This window comes from Rattus rattus, chromosome 2 (genome assembly GCF_011064425.1).
Source record: "Rattus rattus isolate New Zealand chromosome 2, Rrattus_CSIRO_v1, whole genome shotgun sequence".
Lineage (NCBI taxonomy): Eukaryota > Metazoa > Chordata > Mammalia > Rodentia > Muridae > Rattus > Rattus rattus.
In genome coordinates, this window is record NC_046155.1 from 155,984,719 (window position 1) to 156,006,266 (window position 21,548).

The 21,548-nt window shown below is 51.7% G+C and overlaps 1 protein-coding gene across 1 annotated transcript; it reads left to right on the top strand.

The window, feature by feature from the left end:
• The first annotated feature begins 3,093 nt into the window (after positions 1-3,093).
• Iglon5 (IgLON family member 5) lies at positions 3,094-20,705 on the top strand. Its single transcript, XM_032893804.1, has 8 exons — positions 3,094-3,172; positions 12,895-12,973; positions 13,760-13,992; positions 14,911-15,030; positions 16,172-16,306; positions 16,477-16,597; positions 17,098-17,252; positions 18,630-20,705. Exons 1-8 carry the CDS (start codon positions 3,094-3,096, stop codon positions 18,716-18,718), a joined length of 1,011 nt encoding a protein of 336 aa, XP_032749695.1. The 3' UTR covers positions 18,719-20,705.
• The last annotated feature ends 843 nt before the right edge of the window (positions 20,706-21,548 follow it).

Here is a 21,548-nt window from a genome sequence, read left to right on the forward strand (position 1 = left end):
AAGAGAAGAGTCCTGAATACAGTGACACATTGCTGGCCACAGTTATTCTGCTGTGGCTGCGCTCTCTTAGCTTTACTCACTCTTCGTATCTATCTCATGTTCCTGGCTCTCACATCCCATTCCACCCCATCACGACCATGCTTTATTCTGTCTCTGATACTTCACATTACTTTGGTTGCTTTGTAGGTTCCATGCATTTTGGGGTGGATGTGGACCTCTTTTCAGCTGCCCCTCCTCTCTTTGAGTCAGGGTTTCACATAGCCCAGGCTGTCCCCCAACTTGATATGTAGCCAAGGATGACCTTGAGCTCTTGATTTTCCTGCTTTCACCTGCCTTGCGCAGGGGTTACAAGCATGCATCTCTAGGTCTGGTTTATGTGGTGCTGGGATGGGTGCCAGCACTTCATGTGTGCCAGGCAAGCACTGTGATGACCGAGTCATATGTCTGGCCTTCTTTTGTCATTTCTCACTCTTATCTCCCTTCTTTATCTTTCTCATTTAACAACCGTTTCCCCGTGTACCCAGAACGTCACTCTGCACTGAGTACTATGGGAACACATGGTCAAAATGACTGGTGACAATCCAGACCAAGACATAGATTTATTCAGTAGGGGTAAAGCAGAAGATGCTTCGGTTCCCATCTAGGCTAGGTTACTTCTAGGATCTTCTGGACTGCTTTTTTTTTTTATATCAAATGATGACTAAGCCCCCCACTGGAATGGTTATAATTTAGTCAGCAGCAGGTGGTTGGCTCTGGAGAGGAAATGACAGAATCTACAAGGAAGAGCAGGTCAGGCAGACAGCTGTGTGACATCTCCTATTCCCACAGATAAAGGGAGCAACTGAAACTTCATTCTGAGACCTAAGTCAATACAGCAACCCCTGGGACTTGGTAGGGTCAACATAACCACCTTATAGAGAAGGATAAGAAGACATGCACGGTTCAGAAGTCTCTAGGAAGAGGGGCATTTCTCCTTGTAATGTCTCTCCAGGGTCCTTCTGCTACCCATAACAAGTCAGAACTATGTAAAGACTGTGGTTCTGTTAGTGCAAATCAGTCAATAAAGGGTGATATCTTAGTTGCTTTTCAATTGCTATTACAAAACACCATGACCAAGGCAACTCACAGAAGGACAAGTTTATTGGGGGCTTATAGTTCCTGAGGCTTGGAGTCTATAACCATCATGGCGGGGAGCATGGCAGTGAGTAGGCAGGCAGGCATGGCATTGGAGCAGTAGGGGGCTCACATCTCATTCACAAGCACAGGGTAAAGGAAGAGAGCATATACATGCTAAGTGGGAATGTGGTAGGCTTTGGAAATCTCAAACTCCACTTCCAGTGACACACCTCCTCCTACATGGCCACACCTACTAATCCTTCCCAAATAGGTTCCCAAATCAACTGGGGGCCAAGCATTCAAATATGTGACAAGTAGAAGCCATTGTTATTCAAACACCCAAAGGGGACTTCACAGAGTTAAGAGACAAATTCCAGACACTATGACAGGGTGAGCTTTTCTAAATCCAAAAATATGAAATCCAAAATACATCAGAACCTGAAACATTGTTAGAAAGGATCTGATGTAGTCCAGACTAGACTTGAACTTGATATGTAGCCCAGAATGACCTTGAACTCCTGATGCCCCTACCTCTATCTACCTCTCCAGTGCTGGGGTTACAGGTGGGCAAAACCATGCCGAAATAAATAAAATGTTACTAAACATGAAAAGCTTCAAAATTTGGTGATTTGAATTTCAGTTCTCCAGATTAGGATGTTGAACCGAAATTAAACCCTTGCTTCCTAAATTGCTTGTGCCAAAAAATGCTGTCATAATGAGAAAAGTATTTAATAAACATCAAGCCTGCAATACTTCAAGGAAGAGGAAACGGTCCTCTGTAGTGCCCAGTGGGGCAGAGTGGATAGAACTGGCCCGTGTGTTGTGTACCTGTCCTGTGCCATTCTGTCGCACACTAGTGATCGCTGCCTTTTGCTGGTCTTCCACTTGCCTACATGAAGGATTCATAAGGGCTGGGGCTACAGGTCAACAGTAGACTGCCTGTCTGGAATCCCCAAGTGAAGAGCTAGGGGTGTGACTCTGTGAGAGTCCCTGCCTAAAACCCTACATTGAGAGCCTTGGGTGTGACTCAGAGTTAGAATATCTGTCTAGAATCCCCTCCAGTGAGAGAACAGGGGCATGCTCGGTGGTACAGCATTTGAAGGAATGGGGGCTGACTAAGGGGTATATGACTTGTCTGGCAAGCCCAAGGCTTTGGGTTAAATTTAGTGATTCAGTGGATTCTACGACTTATGCCAGCTGTCTTGAACCCAAAGAGTGGGGACCCCCCCATCACAAACATGAAAAGAGAACTATTTCCCCCGTTGTTTAGCTTAGCTGACTTAGCTCTTACAAAAAAAAATTAAGTAAATTATTACATTCATTTGTTCTGTATGGAAGTTGGATTTCTGGATCTGAGGGAAGAAGCTGAGGTTGGACTCTAAGGAGGCTGGGTCCTGGACTCCCAGGGTCTGACGGAGGAGGCTGAGGTCTGTGCATCTGGATCTGAGGAAGAAGGCTGAGGCTCTTGCACCTGAGTCTGAGAGATGAAGATTGGGTCTAGACTCCTATGACTAAGGGAGGAGACGCTGGGGTCTGTGCACCTTGGGTCTGAGGGAGGAGGGACAGAGCCAGAGTCTGGAGGAGGGTTGGGCTCCTTCAGCAGGAGGCAGCTGGATGAAGTGCATCTCAGGCCGGGGTTCTGGAGATCGGGAGGACGCCGGTCGCCCGGGGGAGGGCGGAGGAGGGGCAGGGCCACAGTAACAAAGGCCTCTCCCTCCAACGAGCAACCCCCCCGGCCCCGCCTCCGCGGCCCCCCTCCTGCCCTGATTGGCCGTTCTCCCTGCCCGTCAGCGCCACCCCCCCTCCCTGGGTCTGCAGCAGCTCCGGCCACCTCGTCGCGCCCCCCCAGCCCCCTCCCCCCGCCCCCGCCGCCCCCCGGGCCGGTGCAGCCGCAGGCGGGGTTCCCCTCCCCCTCCCCCTCTCCCCCAGGCTCGCGCGCCCCGACCGCCCCCTCCCCTCCCCCTCCGCGCCGCCGCGATGCCCCCCCCTGCGCCCGGGGCCCGGCTCCGGCTCCTCGCCGCCGCCGCCCTGGCCGGCCTGGCCGTCATCAGCCGAGGTACCGCAGCGCCGGGGGCGGGGGGCTCGGCGGGGAACCCCGAGATCCTGGGAAGGGGTACAGGACCAGGGCGGGGGCAAACAGGGAGTTCCCCCCGGGGGGTTGCGGAGGTCTGGAGCCGGAGACCTGAGCGGCAGTCCTTGGCTGGGCAGGGGGTTCTTGGGTGCATGGATGCGCGCTGGGGCACCGGGATGCACGTCCTCATCTGGTCAGCTGCTCCATCACCAGCAAGGGGGTCTCAGACACCTGCTGCCGGCCTGGGGCGGCAAGAATGTACCGCTGTAGGTCAGGGAGAGGCTCAGACGTTGGTGTGACAGTCCTCACCTGGGCAGGGTCTCCAAACTGAGTTGGGGTACCAGGCCTGGAATGATGCCCTGTGTTGTGAAAGGGTCTTGTCTTTGCGTTTTGGAGAGGGTTCCCTGCGCGGTCCTTGCCTGGGGACTGGGCTCTGCGTCTTTAGGTGAAGGTAGAGGAGGGAACGTGTTCCCAGGGTTAGCAAGGAATGAGGACAGAATGTCCAGACTGGAATCCCCAGACCCAGATCAGGAAAGGAGTTGAAACTCCCTATCTGCGTTTTCCTCTCAGCATTTGGGGTGCTTGCAGTTAACTGGGAGATGGTCCTAGAAAGCCAGAAAGTTGAGGTGCTGGGAAAAGAATTCTGAAATCCAAAGCCTTTGATTGAATGAATATCTGGATGGATGAAGGGGTGGGGGGCTGGGCTGGAGAAGGCAGGGCAGGAAGAGTTAATGCAGGGTCACAAGGTTACTAGTCTCAACCAGTTCAGTGGGCCTGGAGATCCTCTGTAACAGCAGGAACGAGTCCTGCCTAAGGATGTGTCTGGACTGTGCCTCCCTGCAGGGCCTGTCAAGGAGAGTAAAGTCAAGGAAATGGCCCCAAGGCACAGGAGGAAGAGGGATGGGGCAGAAGGCTGAGCTGTGGAACCCAGGAAGCCAGGAAAGTGTTAATCTGGTGTTTCCACATCGCTTCCTCCAAGCCTTGTCCAATCAAGTATCACAGAATCAGGGTCATGCTATGCCATCAGGGACAGCAGTCCCCAACATTGTGACCCCAGCAGCCCCAAGGGAAACAGCGATCTGGTCTCCTAATCGAGTCACCCACAGCCACACAAATGTCCCAGCTTCACAGCCAAGCCACACCTGCAGACTAGAGAGTCCCATAACGAACCCCGTCCACGCAGGACGCCCACGCACAGATCCATTGGGGAGGGCATGGATTCTGCCAGGAGTGGCACAGACCAGAAAGTCCACCTCTTACCACAGTACAAGGCTGAGCCCTGCCTGCCCTGGTGACCACAGGCTGGGTACATTTCTCTCCTGTTACTTTAGGCTGCTTCTGGCTTATTAATGGGACCCTGTCTCCAGTCTCTGTTATTTGATGGTGACATTCCCTGCCTCCCGGGGCTGTTTTTCCATCCCTGCTGGTTTCAGCACAGTGACACCTCTGCCTACCTGAGCTCCATCTCCCTCATGTTTGAGTCTCTCCTCTTTCCTAACTCCCTCTCTTCTATACTGTATCCTCGTTCACTTTGGCACGTTTCTTCCGCCCTCTGTATGTCTTTGAACCCTGACTGCTACTCAGCTCCCTCCTTAGAGTACTGACTGTCCCATTTGCTAATCTGGGACGTCTCAGAAACCACTACTGTGTGCATGCCCCTGGGGTGAGAGGACCTTTGACAAAGCCATATGACCTTGATCAAGTCTCTGGCCTTGGGTACCCAGTCTGAAAACTGAAAGTGAGAGAAGGTGAGACCCAGTGGGGTGATATATTTACCTGCTGGGTAGGTGCCCCATTTGTACCCCACTATTACTTTGGAGGGGATGCATTCTGTGAAGTATGCATCCATGTTTTATCCATGTTTTTCACAAGGAACATGTATGAGCCTGACCCCAACTTGCTCACATAGAGTCATGTATTTTTTTAGTCAGTCTCACTATGCAGTTCAAGACGATCTTCTTGTCTCAGCCTCCCAAATGCTGTGATTACAGGCATATACATTACATACACATACATATACATGCACATATATGCGTGCTAAGGTCTCTATACATAGCCATAGTTGTAGACCATGCTGCTGGCCTTGGACAGAAGGAATCCTCCTTCTGGGACTATGAATGTGAGCTACCATGCCCAGTTCTAACACACATCTGAGAGAAGCCAATGGATCAGGAGCCAGGCAGCAGAGAAGCACACTCCTCCAGCATTCTCTTCCTTTCACAACGTCATTCCTCATAACTTTCAATGCAAAGCAAAGAAGGCCTGGTTGGTGCTTGCTAGTGTTTTCATCCTAAAGTAGAAATGTCAGCCCATTTCTCTGTTGCTGGCTTATTTACACTTAGCAAAACCTCCCTGCCTGTGCAACTATGAACCGTCAATTAACCCCTCCAGCCCTCCACCCTGCCTAACCTGCCGACACCATCCACACATTTACGTATTCACCCACAAAATGAAACTACACTGGGGGGAGATGTGGCTCAGTTGGTAGAATGCTTGCACACCTGTTTTCCCTGCACTTGGGAGGCAAAGGCCGGAAGACCAGAGGTTCAAGGTCAGCCTCTGCTATTAAGACAACCTGGATTATTTGAAACCTTGTCTCAAAGCTTACAGCATCGAAAAGCAGAGCGAGTGAGTTGATAGGCGGATGCCTCTTGCTCACGGGGCAGCTGGAGGGGAGAAGGCAGTGTGCACAGCAGTCAGGGATGAAGTCCAGTGCCGCCCCACTGACCATTCCCTCCACCCCACTGACCATTCCCTATACCAGGCTCTGATTGTTGATCCCCCCATTTTGCGTTTTTATAATATTATATCTTTATATTGCATTTACATATTTGTGTGTTGGAGGTCAGAGGACAGCTTGTGGGATTCAGTTCTCTTTCCACCGTGGTGGGTCCAGGGTATCGAACTCAGGCCGTCAGCCTTGGCAGCCTAAGCTGGTCTGGAACTCAGTGGGTAGTCAGGTAGTTTTCCTGTTTTGTGGCTAGCCCAGGCTGGTCTAAACTCCGAGCAGTTGTTGTGCCTTAGTGTCCTCTGCACCAGGATTACAATCGTGTCTGCCACACCTGCTTCGTTGTCTTAGCGAATATTTCGCACATTTTTGTTCTAAGCTCGGAGAAACGTGATGTGTGTGGTTCAGGGGAGGGGGCAAGCGCTCGCTCTCTCTCTCTCTCTCTCTCTCTCTCTCTCGTCTATCGTGGAAAGAAGACACATCAAGAATCAGATGGGGGAAAAAACCTAGCAAACAAGTAGATAGTTCATCTCAGAGAGTATCGCATAATGGGGAGAGACGGAAAGTGCCTTGGAGAATGTGCTGTCCATTCTAGAGGGGGGACATCCAGAAAGCCACCCCTAGGAAGGTGAGAAGAGGGTGAAAGCCTGAGGAAGAAACCAGCCTTGAACAGGTCCCAAGGAAACCTGCAGAAAAGCAGGACTTGATGTATGGCATTGCCTGGGTGGAGACCCCAAGGCTCCTGAGTTGAGCAGAGAGGTGGGTCTTGGGTGCCTGTCATGTCAGAGATTACCCCTTCCGCGGCCTTCTCTGGGCAGCCTACAGGAACTCCCACAAAGTCTCCAGACCCCGGGTTCCTCACTAGCCATACCTCCAAGGACTGTGGGGTCATTGTAGACCCAGTCCCCACCCAAGAATCTCAGCTTTGCCTGGGGTTCATCCAAATTCCCAGAGAGTCTTACCTCTAATTTCTGGACACAGAGTTTGTCAGAAATCTCTTCCTCCTTTGTCTGTGGCCTCTATTTATTGATTTATTCTGTTAGTCTAGACTGGAAATCTCACAAGAGCAGGGCCCTGACCTCACAGGATGCCTCCCAGCCTTTCCGCTCTCTTTCTCGTTTATTTATTTATTTATTTATTTATTTATTTATTTATTTAGTTAGTTAGTTAGTTAGTTAGTTTTGAGACCTGGCCTCACTATATAGTTCCAACTGGCCTGGAACTCTCTCTATAACCCAGGCTAGCTCTGGAATTCTGTGGTTAAGATGACCTCAAATTTGGGGCAGTCCTCCCGCCTCACTTTCCAACTGTTAACAGGGATGAGCCACCAAGCCGGACGTTCACAGTAGCTCTCTAATCCACCCTCGATGCAGTAAAGGAGGTAGGCTAATCACCATTTTCATCTGCCAGCGGAGAAACTGAGTCCCGGAGAGATGGAGGGACTTTTGTACCCGATGGACAGAGGTGACCCCTAATCGTGAGACTCCACCTTTTCTCCTAGGGCAAGCTAGGGCAGGGTTGCTAGAACACGTATTAACGGGATGTCTTGCAGGAATGGCAGACCTCAGAGGTGTCAGCCAACTAGACAGTCCTTCCTCTGCCCCAGCCAGGGAGAATGACACCAGGTCAGGGAAAGCAGTTTGCAATTCTTTTAGAAAAAAAAAGAAAAGAAAAAGAAAAAAGAAAAAAGAATGTGCTTTTAGGCCCGCCAGGCTACTTTGTGTGCCGGATGCAGAGTTAAGCCTGCCATTTGCTTGACTCAGCTCAAGGCACCACTCAGAAACACTTGCGTCGAATTCTTATTCTTCATTTTCTTCAGATGGGGAAACTGAGGCTCAGTCCATGGGGATGTATGGTCAAGACATGGCAGGGTGGACTCTCGGCTTCCTAGCCCAGGTTCCTCTGGAATATGTTCCATGTCTTTAGAACCTTCTCTTTCCTCTCCACAGACCCCTCCCTGATCCGAGTAAGGCACAGTCCTTACATACAAAAAAGCAAGCAAACAAAAACCAACCAACCAACCAACCAAACAAACAAACAAAACAAAAACAAAAAAAACACCACCACCACCACCAACAACAACAACAAAACCCCACAAAACCATGACAAAACCCATGTGGGAGTGAAGAGATGGCCCAGTGGGTAAGAGCATTTGTTGCTCTTACAGAAGACCTGGGTTTGGCTTCCAGTACCCATATGGCAACACTCAGCTGCCACTAACTCCACTTCTGGGAGATCCAACACCCTATTCTGGTCTCTCTGGATGCTTCTGCATGCACATGATGCACAGAAATGCACATAGGCAGACATAGGTACACGTAAAGTACAAATAACTGAATCTTGGTCTTTAATTGCATCACCCAGAAACTCCAGGTCGGTGAGGGAGGTGCTATAAACATCTAAAGCGGCCACCTAGAACAGGGCATGGAGGCTCTCCCTGAGCAGTCACAGAGCTCTTCCTAAATGGGGTATTTATGTTGGGGTCTTGAGGAATGAGAAGGAGTTCAAGAGTTGAAGAGTCACAGGTATCCATCCATTCACATTTTTCATCCAACAGTTACTTCCAAGACAACTCCAGTGGGAGTTGGGAGGTACTAGGGGCATAGATCTGAGTCACAATGAGGCTTTTCCCCTAAAACATATCTAATCTGTGGAGGAGATTGGTGTCATGTGTGGATTTAGTCATAATGGAGCGTACCCAAGTTCTGTGGGACCCTGGGAGTGGTCCTAGCAGGGTTTCCGCATTAGTACACTAAACATCTTTTGAGGCTTGCTGTAGGCCAGGCATTGCACAGGATCATGCTGCTGCCCTAGAGGAGGCCCTAGACATGGCAACTGTCTTAGTCAGGGTTTCCATTCCTGCATAAACATCATGACCAAGAAGCAAGTTAGGGAGGAAAGGGTTTATTCAGCTTACACATCCACATTGCTGTTCATCACCAAAGGAAGTCGGGACTGGAACTCAAGCAGGTCAGGAAGCAGGAGCTGATGCAGAGGCCATGGAGGGATGTTTCTTACTGGCTGCTTCCCCTGGCTTGCTCAGCTTGGCCTCTCATAGAACCCAAGACCACCAGCCCAGGGACCGCACCACCCACAATGGGTCCTCCCCACTTGATCACTAATTGAGAAAATGCCTTACAGCTGGGTCTCATGGAGGCATTTCCTTCGTTGAATCTCCTTTCTCTGTGATAACTCCGGTTTGTGCCAAATTGACACACAAAACCAGCCAGTACAGTAACAATTGGGAAAGTCGGGCAATATCAGGATTCACATTCAGTGAACTCCTAAGATTGTCTCTGGGGCCAGGCATGGCAGCCCATGCCTTTAATCTCAGCACTGGGGAGCCAGGAACAGGTGGATCTCTGTAAGTTTGAGGCTATCCTGGTCTACATGAGTTCCAGGACAGCCAGGACTAGGTAGAGAAACCCTGCCTCAAAACGAAACAAACAAAATGATTGTTTTTGTGTAAATGAATGATCTCCACCCTCTTTGAATGAAGCCCAGAGAAGGAATGGGACTCTGTCAACGTTGCCCAGCGCAGATCCCAGAGTCTGGGTTTTGTTTTGTTTTTGTTTCTGTTTGTTTTGTTTTTGATTGTTGTGGTTGGTTTGGTTTGGTTTTTCCTTTTGTCTTGATACCCATATAAAGATCTGAGGTATCCATATTCACAGACAAGGTGCTTACGGCCCATTGAGTGACAGGCTCATTTTATCACATGTCTCCTAGGACTGTCCTAAGACCACTTTGATTCAAGGTTGTATGACCTCAGCACAAAGGCCGGAGTTCACCTGAGGCACTGTAGAAGAAGGGATTTGAGGGGTCAGTGGGTTGAGGAGCAGAGAGAGGCGTATCTGGGATACAAGACAGGGAAGTGGAGGCTGGAGGGTGACACTGAGATACTGAGACTTGACAGTTGGTCCCGGGGGCCATTGGAGGTCTCAGAAGTGGCCATGGTAGTGCTGGGAAGATTCCTGCAGCCAGAGTTGCCTCCTGCTGGCCCCTCTGTCTGGAGGACCACGGCTGAGCTACTTCCTGTGACTGAGGCTTCCGCTCTTTATCCTAGGTCCCTCATTCCCCGTCCCCTGTGTGAGTGGGACTGGTCATGTCCGCTCCAAAAGTTGGCACCTTGGACAGCTCACTCGTCCTCTCTGTCCTCTCTTCAGACACTAGGATAGTGGAGAAAGGTCTGCTACCCACAGGGGACTTCGAGCAATATCTGAGGGTGTCCTGTATTGTTACAACTTGGGGTGGGGGAGCTAGGTACCCTACAGTACCCAGGAAACTCCAGCCCTCAATGGGCTGGGGTTGAGGGCCTTGTCTACAAAACTACAAGAGCTTAGTATGCTGTGGGGTGTGTCTATGTTGGCCAGCCCCTAGGAAGGGATCTTGTTACCACACATGGGCTGTGTTCCTAAACTAAATCTCACATCCCCTCACTTCCTTTAGTCTGGATGTGTATTTTGGTCTGTGACTTTCAAACTTGTTCTGTGTGTGTGTATCTGTGTGTGTGTGTGTGTGTGTGTGTGTGTGTGTGTGTGTGTGTGTGCATGTGCATGAGCTCATGCTCAGCCAAGCACAACCTGATCAGAGGTGACAGAGTGATTTACTTAACAGATTCTTAGACAGGGCAGCCCCTGTCTGTTGGAGGGGATGTGACAATGAGGTTGTCTGTCTCCTTGGACAGATGGTGCAGTGGGACCCAGAGCCTTCCAAACCGAGTACAGTGGGTATCTGCTCAGGCATGTGTCTGCAATTCTGGGTTAGTGGACTTTGCAGCTGTGTACAGGGAGCAAGGCTGTTGTCAATGGAACCATGAAGGGAAACTGAGGTGACTCTGAACCAATGCTGTTTGGCCTTTGCGGCTATCTGTTTCTGGGAGACAACTGACCTGCTGCCAGGCGTGCGTCAGGGCTGGGAGCCTGTCTGATATGGACTGTAACCACGTGCGTTACAGCGAAGCTGGCTTAGCCTGGTCTTTGTGTTCTTTCTGGTAGGGTGGGTATGTGTGTATACATCCCTTTGTTAACTGTATGTGTGTGACACAGTCTGGACTGCTCACAGAGCAGCAATGGCTATGGCCTGAATGACCCCAGTCCTAACCAGTCTGCTACATTTGTTCTGTCCTAGCTCCCTCCTGAGGGGCTGTTGATTGAGAGGCCCCCAGGGAGTCATTGGGACACCACGGGCAATTAATTCATTAGATTAATTAGCTCCTTTTCTCAGGCTGGGGACAGGGCAGCCCACTCAGGGCCCTCCCGCTCCAATCATCCAAGGTCATCCAGCCAGACCTCATCTCAGTGCAGTCTCCTCCACCTCCACTTACCCAACCCCCACTCCCTGGCTCTGGTCCAGCCTCTGGCCCCAATCCACAGAGACTTAAGTGGTGGTGGTGTGATTGGGCCTCACTGGTATACACCATGCTAAGTGGGTCTGGGAATGTACTGTGAGCAGTGGCATGCCTCATGTGTCTGGAAGGGGTGTGTGTGTGTGTGTGTGTGTGTGTGTGTGTGTGTGTGTGTGAAGGTTTGTGTTCAACTACACAGAGTACCTGAAGGTGTGCATACAAGCCCATTTGTGGATAGCTCTGTGTGTCTGCACATGAATGTGAATGTCTGAGTTAATGTGTGTTTATGTGCATGCATGTACACCTGCTCATGTGTATACATGTATAGTTGTTGTAAATACATTCGCGTGCATGTATACTACATGCTAATCAGTCTCTGTGTCAATGTGCACATATGTGCCTCTTTGTGTGCATGTGTGTATGCATGTGAGTTCTAAACACTTGAATGTATATGCATGGTATTTGTGTCTGTCTGCAGACACATGTGCTGTATCTATGCATTGTGTGGCTTTTCCTGAGGAGACTTGAATAAACGTGTATCCACGGGCTGGTGAGATGGCTAACAGTGAAGTGGACAGTCCTACTGCAGAGGACTTGAGTTCAGTGCCCAGCACCCACATCAGACAGTTTACAATTGCCTTGTAACTTCAGCTGCAGGGGACTTGACATCCTCTCCAAGGACACACACACACCACCACCACCACCACCACCACTACCACCACCACTACCAACAACAACAACGAAAAGAAATGTCTACCCACCCAGACAAGGCACAAACAACACATCAAAGAAATGATTCTGAAATGCAAGTCTAGCTTGGTGGACCAATGAGTTCAAATGGGGTTACTCACAAGAGTGTGGGTGTTAGTGACTCATAGGAGCATGGGAGAGAGTGACTCACAGGAATGTGGGCAATCTGCAGCCAGCAACACTGCCAAAGAAGAATCATGCCCCTCATACCTCCTATCAAAGTTAATGAGGCTTCTCCTGAGGGGGCTTCTATGTGCTGTCTAATGAACTGGCATGACCCATTCTTGTGCTGCCACCAATGCTTTGAGAGGGAGCACCATTTCCACAAGGGAATATTAGTCCAATTCTGCAAACACCTAATGTGGTGCTTTAATATCAAGACAGCAATCATGTCATGCCCAGAGGACAGTGTTCTGTATTATATAACTCGTAGCTGGTGCACACCAATGTGTCTCTAAACACTTTACTTTGCATGGGTGCATGGTCTTCCTACTTGTGTAGATGCCTGCTTAGACATGAATGCATGTCTGTATCACTGCATTTGATATGTGCATGCCTGTGTCTGGGTGCACAGGTATCTGGGTACACTTGTCTGGGTGGATAGGCTGTGATTGGATACCATCTCTGTAAGTGCATTGTTCCACACGAGTTCCATTCTGTTTATAAATCGGAGCAGACCTAGAGGAAGGGACATGGCATGCAGGTCTAGTCTGAGTATGTCTGCTCTGTGTGGATTTCTGAAGATGATAAATTCTTATGGCAGTGGAGGCTGATGCCTGTGTCGCCAGGGCCATATGCAGGTGTGCATGTGCCCATGAATAGAGTGTTTGCCACAGCTGGCCCTCCCCCAGTTGCCAAGGCTGAGCAATCCCCTCCCTTCTGCAGGGTTGCTGTCCCAGAGTCTGGAGTTCAGCTCACCTGCGGACAACTATACAGTTTGCGAAGGTGACAACGCCACCCTCAGGTACATCCCAGTTCGGGGACTCAAGTAGCATGGGGCTTCACAAGGCTATTCCCCTTCCCCTGACATATTCTGCCTGTGAAAGCCCTGTGACGTCACATGCATCTGGAGCCAGCTGTGAGGGTGTGGACACTAAGCTGAGCTCCACCCATAGACCTTTCTGTTCTTGTGAAAGTGAAGAGATGGGAACCATTAGGATTCAAGATCCTGACCTCAGGGATGCTAGCAGAGGGAGGGTTATCAGTCTTTGGGGGACCTGTTTCCTCAACTAGGATCTCTCCCCCAGCAGGATCATTATCCCTCATATTCTCTCCATCCACCCATTCATTCATCATCTATCTATCTATCTTATCTATCATCTATCTATCTATCTATCTATCTATCTATCTATCTATCTTATATTATATTATCTATCTATCATCTATCAATCTATCTCTAGATCTCTTTCTGTCTCTTTAGATCTCTGTCTCTCTCTATCTCTGCCTCATTTTTCTGGTTTTCTGTCTCTATCTTTACCCACTTGTCTCTGTTCTTCTCTCTTGGGATATCTGCCCCACCCTTTTTCCACTTCTGAGTCTCCCCCCTCATCCCTCCCTCTCTCCCTCCCTGTCTCTCTAACCCACAGCAGCCCTCAGACGTCTAGCTTCCAGACTTCTTCCCTCTCTGAGGTTTGGTTTACCCTCCTGTACAGTGGGCATAGCAAGCCCTGCCCTCCCGGGTTCTGCAGGTATACAGGAGATGGGCGGGGAAACTCGTGCCTTCTCTTCTCATCCTCCCCTTCCTCCCCAGCTGCTTCATTGATGAGCATGTGACCAGGGTAGCCTGGCTGAACCGTTCTAACATCCTGTATGCGGGCAATGACCGTTGGACCAGCGACCCCCGAGTGCGGCTGCTCATCAACACCCCCGAGGAATTCTCCATCCTCATCACCCAGGTGGGGCTCGGTGATGAGGGCCTCTACACCTGCTCCTTCCAGACCCGCCACCAGCCCTACACCACTCAGGTCTACCTCATCGTCCATGGTGAGCCACACTTGTGTGACAATGAGGACAGATGGGGAGGGGACAGGAAGACAGGCCTGCAGGGTGGTTGGGGCTGGGAACTGTGTGCACTTGGCCCACTGCTGCTCACTACCCTGGGATAAAAAGTGAGAGGAACATGGGCCACCTCGCCCTTGTGGATTTCAGCTGAGCATGAGGGGGAGATGCACCACAGTCGTTCTCCAGCAAGGCAGTGGAAGAGCTGCCCTTCCACAGCTCCATGACTTTGCTGAGCTGTGTGTCTGAAACTACCCATGGGTGGGGACTCTTCTAGGCCCTGAGGACACACAACAACTTGGCTATCTCTTCCTGTTTGCACTTATTCCCCAAGGAGAGGCTTGGGGCGGGGGGGGGGCGGCTCCTAGATATGAGGAGGGAGGGTTTGGGTGTGCACGCTAGGTGTGAAGGAGGAGGGTAAAGTCCAGACCCCTTCGTCTGATGAGACAGGATTGTGGTCTGGATTCCTGGGTGTGGTGTGAAGGGGGGGCTGGGGTCTGCACCCCAGGGTCTGAAGAAATAAGATTGAGTCTGAGTATCTCTCCTGGTCCTGAGGGAGGGTGGCTGACGTCTGGACTCCTGGGACTGAGGAAATAGGATTTGCATCTGGACTCCTGGGACTGAGGAAATAGGATTTGCATCTGCAGTCCTGGGTGTGAGGGTGGAGGGCTGGAGCCTGGGAGTCCTAAGTCTGAGGGTGGAGGGCTGTAGTGTGGAGTCTACACCCATGGGCCTGAGCAGGTCCCGAGCCTGGACCCCTGGGTCTAATGGAGGAGAACTGGGATCTGTAATGCTGGGTCTGAGGTGAGGAGGACCAGGCCATGATTTTGAATCTAAAGCTGGACCCAGGCTTAGGTCTGGGTGGCTGGGAATGCACCCTCATCCTGACTCTTCTGTCTCCAGTCCCTGCCCGTATTGTGAACATCTCCTCACCCGTAGCAGTGAATGAAGGGGGCAATGTGAACCTTCTCTGCCTGGCTGTGGGAAGGCCAGAGCCCACCGTCACCTGGAGACAGCTCCGAGGTGAGGATCCTCCCCATCTGTGATCTGGGCCCTGCAGGTCTCCCATTTCCCTAGCTGGAGTCCCAGATTCCCTTTTAGCCCTTCTGGTGACTCGATTCCTCCCCACCCTGACCCATTTCCTACCAGACTCTAATCCCCTCATCTGGAGACCTCCTCCCTGATGTACAGGCTGTGCTCCTGTGCTCCTGTGTTCCCCTGACACTCCCCACCCTAGCTTCCCTTCACCTGACAGTCTCCTGACTCAGGCTGCAGGTGAGGCTGCATCCAGTGTCCCCCCATTCTATCACCCGCCTTTCCATCCTCACCCCCGCAGGGATGTGGTAGCCTAGTGGTTTGAACGGTCCCCAAGCCTCAGCTTCAGCAACTCCTGTAAAATTTCCAGAAATGCCCTAGAACCAGAGGCAATCAGGGGCTCCCTTCTCTCTACTCACAGCCTGCTTAATGAGTTCTGAGATCCAGTTTCCCAGAAGGTGCCACCAAGCTGCCTGACATCTATCAGGCCAGGACACCACTTCATCTCCATCCCCAGATAGCCCAGTCTCTGGATCTTCCTGCTTCTTTACAGTCCCATTCCTTAGATGAACTGAGAGTAGGAAGCCTAGTCTAGCCTCATGATCCTTCATACTCCCCTTGGTGTCTTCTGAACCCTAAATCCTACTGGATAGAAGTTCTAGATGGTCTTTTGTGACCCCAGATTTGTTTAAAATACAAAACAAACAAACACCCCCCCCCAAAAAAACCAGGTATCTGGATTACCAATCTCAAACACCAGGTATGAATTCCCTGAACCCCAAGAGAACTCTGGACCCTCCCTCACTGGGTCGGTCTTTCCTGGATCCTTGAAAGCCAAAATCCTGGCTTCACCCCCTACTCCTAAGTGGGTTCCCTGAGCATGACATGGGAGATCGCAGATCCCTGGGTCTGCATCCCAAATCCTAGGCTACTTTTCACTGGGTTCTGAGCTCCCCAACCCAACCCTTAGTCCCATCCTGCCCGGACAGGACCTTCCCGGCTCCTACTGACCCGGGCACTCCAGGTCCTGCTGTGCCCGCCCCGCTGATGTGTGTCCGTGTTGTGCCCGTGTTGTCCCGTGTTAAGTGTTTGTGTCCGGCCCCGCCCCCCATCCCCACCTCCCCCACAGACGGCTTCACCTCAGAGGGTGAGATCCTGGAAATCTCCGACATCCAGCGGGGCCAGGCCGGGGAATATGAATGCGTTACTCACAACGGGGTGAACTCGGCGCCTGACAGCCGCCGCGTGCTGGTCACAGTGAATTGTGAGCATCAAGGGGGCACAGGGGCTGACCCTGGGTGCCTGGGGAGGAGGGGTCTGCTGCATGACGGTGAAAGCTAGGTGGGAGTTCAGATCTGAGGTGAGAGAATGCTGAAATGGGTCTCCGAAGTCCCTATGCAGTGAGAATGTGCTCTGGCCTTTGTCCCTTTTCAGATCCCCCGACCATCACGGATGTGACCAGCGCGCGCACCGCCCTGGGCAGGGCTGCCCTCCTGCGCTGCGAAGCTATGGCTGTGCCGCCGGCAGATTTCCAGTGGTACAAGGATGACAGGCTGTGAGGACTGCAGGGGGCAGGGCTGAGGGAAAAGGGAGGGGAGGGAGGTCCTATGCCTCGAATCACAAAACCAAGCAGGACAGCCTTAGCAGTGCAAAGTCGGAGAGTCCTGGGTCCTGAGAGACTAGGGTCCAATCTCTAGGTTATGGGGATCTGTGGGCTCCTGGAAGACTATTTCAGGAACCAATATGATAAATGCTGGGTTTGCGCGCTTCCATCAAAGATCTGGGGTCGAGGGTCGATGCTAAATGTCTGAAAGACAGATTTAAAGAGACTGTCGGTGCTGAATTTAAGAGACCCTGGGGATTAGGGACGCACATTGGGGATGTTCTCTAGTGGCCCTGGTGAATGAATACGGGATCCGTGGAGAAGCCAGGGGTCCCTGGGGTACATAGCAGAGCTTGAGGTCTCTTGAGGAAGAGAGCCTGAGTGTATGTGGAGGAATTGGGCACTGCACCCCAAGGGAGGCCAAGACCAACCCTTATCCGGATTTCCTGCAGGCTAAGCAGCGGCTCTGCGGAAGGCCTCAAGGTGCAGACCGAGCGCACCCGCTCTATGCTTCTCTTCGCCAATGTGAGCGCCAGGCACTATGGCAACTACACCTGTCGTGCAGCCAACCGGCTCGGAGCGTCCAGCGCCTCCATGCGGCTTCTGCGTGCGTCTGCGCCGGGCAGCGGGGTGGGACAAGGCTGAGGGGGCGGAGCACGGGTGGGGCCGGGAGGCGGAGATATAGGGACAGCTCCTGACCAGAATTTAGGAAACTCCAACAGTGCTACAGAGTAAAGAAACCATTTCTCAGATAGTAGTAGGGTGATTGCCTGGTACGGACCCCCATTACTATTTAAAGCCAGCCTGGGGGTGCTCAACTGTAATCTCAGCACCTAGAAAGAGAAGGCAGGAAGTTATACAGTGAGTTCAAGGTCTGGGGATTCCCATGACCTAGTAGAAAAAAATAATAGAAAACAAGTGGGCTGATAGACAAATCAAAGAAACAGGTATACATGGAAAAATATAGACAGAATTGGGGATGGTAAGTTCGAGACAAGGTTATCGGAAAAAGGGGAGTGCTGCGCAAATCAGTAGAAGAAAGAACAGGGGGTGCAGAGACACAGGAAGGAGGGTAATCTGATAAGGAGGGCAGCCTTAGAGATTGCCATTAGAGACCCAGCTCAGAGCCTCTCGTCAGTGATCGAAAGCTCTGGACTTACTGGACTGGAGGCCAAGGCCACTGGAGGCTGTTAAACATTAAGCACTATGTGGCTAACAAACACTTTTATTGCTGTTCGAGGGACTGCCGAACACAGAGTGGTGAGGAGGCTGCTTCAGGAATCCAGTATCAGTATCCCAAGCTGTTTGGGAGCAGAGCCCAGGGGTCTATTCTTGGCTGGGTCCAGAAGGTGCAAGCCAAGAGAAGCTGGGTCCAAAGTGGCTCTGAGCCAGGGACTTGTGTTGCAGGGGTCATCGCAAATACTCAGGAGGCTAAAGAAAGAGGACTGAAAGTTCAAGTCCAGCCTAACCAACTTAGTGAGACCTTGTTGTGAAATAGAAAGTAGAGGTCTGGGATGTAGCTTAGTTCTTGCCTAGAATCCCCCAGCGAGGGCCTGGGAGTGTGAGTCAGAAGTAGGATATTTTCTAAGCATTTGCAGATCAGTACGTTCCCTCCCCAGCAAAGCAAGAAAAGTGTTATCAAAACAAAACAAAAAAACAAAACGCCCAAACAGTCAAGCAAACATTAGCAGTCCTGAAGTTTCCGGTGTGCCGAGAAGGGGACTGCTAGAAATTGTGACAGGATTTTTAACAAGGAAAAAAAAAAAACGAATCCCAAGGATCCAGAGTAACCAACAAAATGGAAATGGGGATGATCTGGGAGATATGGAGACCCAAAACAGATAAGAGCAGCACAGGGAACCCAAGTGCCAGAGAGTTCTGATCACAGAGACCCTCAAAGGCTGAAGGGAGAGGAGGCACCTAGGAGAGAGACCTGTGGGGCCTCCCCATCCCAGCATCTCCTTGACCATTCCTCTTTCCCCAGGCCCAGGATCCCTGGAGAACTCAGCTCCAAGGCCCCCGGGGCCCCTGACCCTCCTCTCTGCCCTGAGCTGGCTGTGGTGGAGAATGTAGACGCCATCCAGTACAGCGCACCTCCCCCTGCAGGGGGCCTCAGGCCAGAAGCAAGAGAAAGGGGGTGAGCAAGCGCCATGGGTCTCCAGGGGAACAGAAGAGCTCTTAGCCACAGAGGAAGAAAGAAGAGGACGACGAAGGTCTTTTAGAGAACCCATCACTGTGAGGGATAACGCAAAATTATGCATCTTTCTACAGCCATTCTCGCCACCCGTTCACGTTTCCAATTGTGACCCACCCCCAGCCACCCCACCCCCCTCTCTTAGCTCAGGCTGTCAACTGGCTCGTGTGTGTGTGTGTGTGTGTGTGTGTGTGTGTGTGTGTGTGAGAAAGTGTGCCGGGGGAGGGAACCAGGAGGCCCCCCTCTCTGGCACTGACTCCCCCACGGCCCCTGCCCATCCCTGCAGCATCTCCTCCTTTGGCTGGAGGTAGGTATGGGGGGCTTCATGGTAGAAGCTTTGACAAGAGAATTGCCAGCTCTCTACCTTCCATATATGCATGAACACCTACCCCTCTCCTCCCTAGTGAAGGGGCAGGTAGGGTAGGCATCAGGTGTCACTCAGCCTTTGTGAATAGGTGGGGATCTCCGTGAAGGCTGTTTCTCCCTGCTCCATCACCAGTTGCCTGCAGCCAGAGGCTCCATCACTGGCTCAGTGGCCTGAAACCTCCCTTGCCCTGTCCCTCCCCTCCCCTCCCCTCCCCTGAACTTTCTGGCCCCCTTCCCGGGCCAATCGGTGCTTCCATTCAATTGATAGGCTAGTGGCACTTGTCACCTGTCTGTCTCAGTGCTTTGCCCCACCCATACCCCCGACTCTCCTTGGCCACAGTGGCACCCTCCAGCTGCCCTTGGGCCCCAGCAGCTGACCCATAAGTGTGGGCTCCCTGGCAACCTGCTCCCTAGCCTCTCAACTCATAATACCTCCAAAGGCTGCTGTGACCACACACACACACACACACACACACACAGCATGCACACATGCATGTTCATGCACACACACACATGCACGCACACATGCACACCAGCGACTGACCAGCAATAGCTCCTGGCTTCACCTGCCCCAGAGTCTGTGACTAGCAGCAGTTCCCTCAAAGTGGGTCACTGTCATCCACACAGGAAGCTGACAGGTTTTGTGTATAGGAACACCTTACCTTGATACACATCGGGCCTCACAGAGTTGGGAGAGAGGAGACACACAGACATCCTGAGCCCAGGCAGAGGCACCATGCCACCAGCCCTAAATTCAGTAACCACACACCCAAAACCACACCACTCAGAGCCTGGTGAAGACAAGGGCAGAGAGGGGCAGGGAGGCAAGGGGCAGTGACTGTACCTCAGACGGGGGCGTGGGCCCCATCCCACATTGTCTTCCATTCCCAGGGTCCGGGATGGGGTGGGGAGGGGGAGGGCTACAAGGGGAGGTGGGAGGGGGGCCCTGGGGGCCGTGTGTTCCGATTCATGGGGAGTGTTGAGACCACCACACCAATAAACGCCTTTTTCCAAAGTCCCCGCCTGTGGAAATCAATGTCATTGAGGATTTGGGCAAGTGGACAGTAAAAGAGGTGTGGTCATTTGGTAGAAAATCCTCTGCGCCTTTCCTACCTCTGCCTGTTAGGGAAGCGAACTCCAACTGGCTTAAGCCACTCAGCAGAGCCTATTCAAGTGTGGCTCGGAGATAGGCGCGTGACTCGTGACACTAATGAGAAAGTGTACGGACTCCAAGAAGGCAGGCTCTTCTGCTGTTCAAGGGGACTCAGTCTCAGCCTAAGGATTCAGGGTAGCTCTATCTATTCTGTGCAGTGGGGAGGGCTAAGCGGGTAGCAATGAGGAAGAGGCCAGCCTATGATTGAATGGCAGTAATGCAAGAAAAGGCAAGGGGCAGGGCTGGAGAATCAATCTAGAATGCATCTGTAGAGCAGCTGGATCAAAATCTACCTGAAGCCCTCTCTCCCACACACAAGCAATAAAACCTGTGTTTATATAAGCTAACTTGTGTCAGGCTTTCTGTTGGCAATGATTTAAAAAAAAAAAAGAAGACAAAATCTTGATTCCCCCCCCCTTTTAAGTATATATAGTATTAGGGATTGAACCCAGTATCATCAGTCCTTACTGGGAGATTCTAGGCAGGGGCTCTACCACTGAGCCACGCCCCCAGCCCCACACTGGGGGATTCCAGACAGGGGCTCTACCACTGAGCCACGCCCCCAGCCTCACACTGGGGGATTCTAGGCAGGGGCTCTACCACTGAACCATGCCCCCAGCCCCTCACTGGGGGATTCTAGGCAGGGGCTCTACCACTGAACCATGCCCCCAGCCCCTCACTGGGGGATTCTAGGCAGGGGCTCTACCACTGAACCATGCCCCCAGCCCCTCACTGGCTTCTACGAAGGTACTTGGAAACATATCCTTAATGTTTTGAGACAAGATCTCCCTGTGAGACACTGGCCTTAAGCATGTGATCGTCCCTCAACCTCTCAAATGCTTGCCTGTAGTATGATGCCTGGATGTCTGTTGCTTGCAGCCATCAGAATCCTCACTGTCCAAATTCCCCATGAGAACTCGTGTTGAAAAAGGAAGATGTATCTTGCCAAGGATAGGAGCAATGCCAGTAGCCCTTCACGGGCACTAGCACATTTCATCGGTCCCCGAGTATTTATTGAGTGCCAGGCTCTGTTTCTGCTGGGATAAGTGTGGTGTGTGCCTCACTGAGCCCTCAGTTCAGAGAGGGGAAGTTATCAGTCGTTATACAGGATGAGAGGGAAGCTGGGCACTGGGGGAACAGGGGAAGTCCTTCTGATGTGGTAATGACTACTTCATGCCTTGATAAATCAA

Coding starts and splice junctions, on each gene's coding strand:
- Iglon5 (XM_032893804.1), top strand. CDS start 3,094: ATGCCCCCCCCTGCGCCCGGGGCCCGGCTCCGGCTCCTCGCCGCCGCC. Junction 3,173..12,894: donor CCTGGCCGTCATCAGCCGAG/GTACCGCAGCGC, acceptor TCCCTTCTGCAG/GGTTGCTGTCCCAGAGTCTG. Junction 16,307..16,476: donor CGTGCTGGTCACAGTGAATT/GTGAGCATCAAG, acceptor GTCCCTTTTCAG/ATCCCCCGACCATCACGGAT.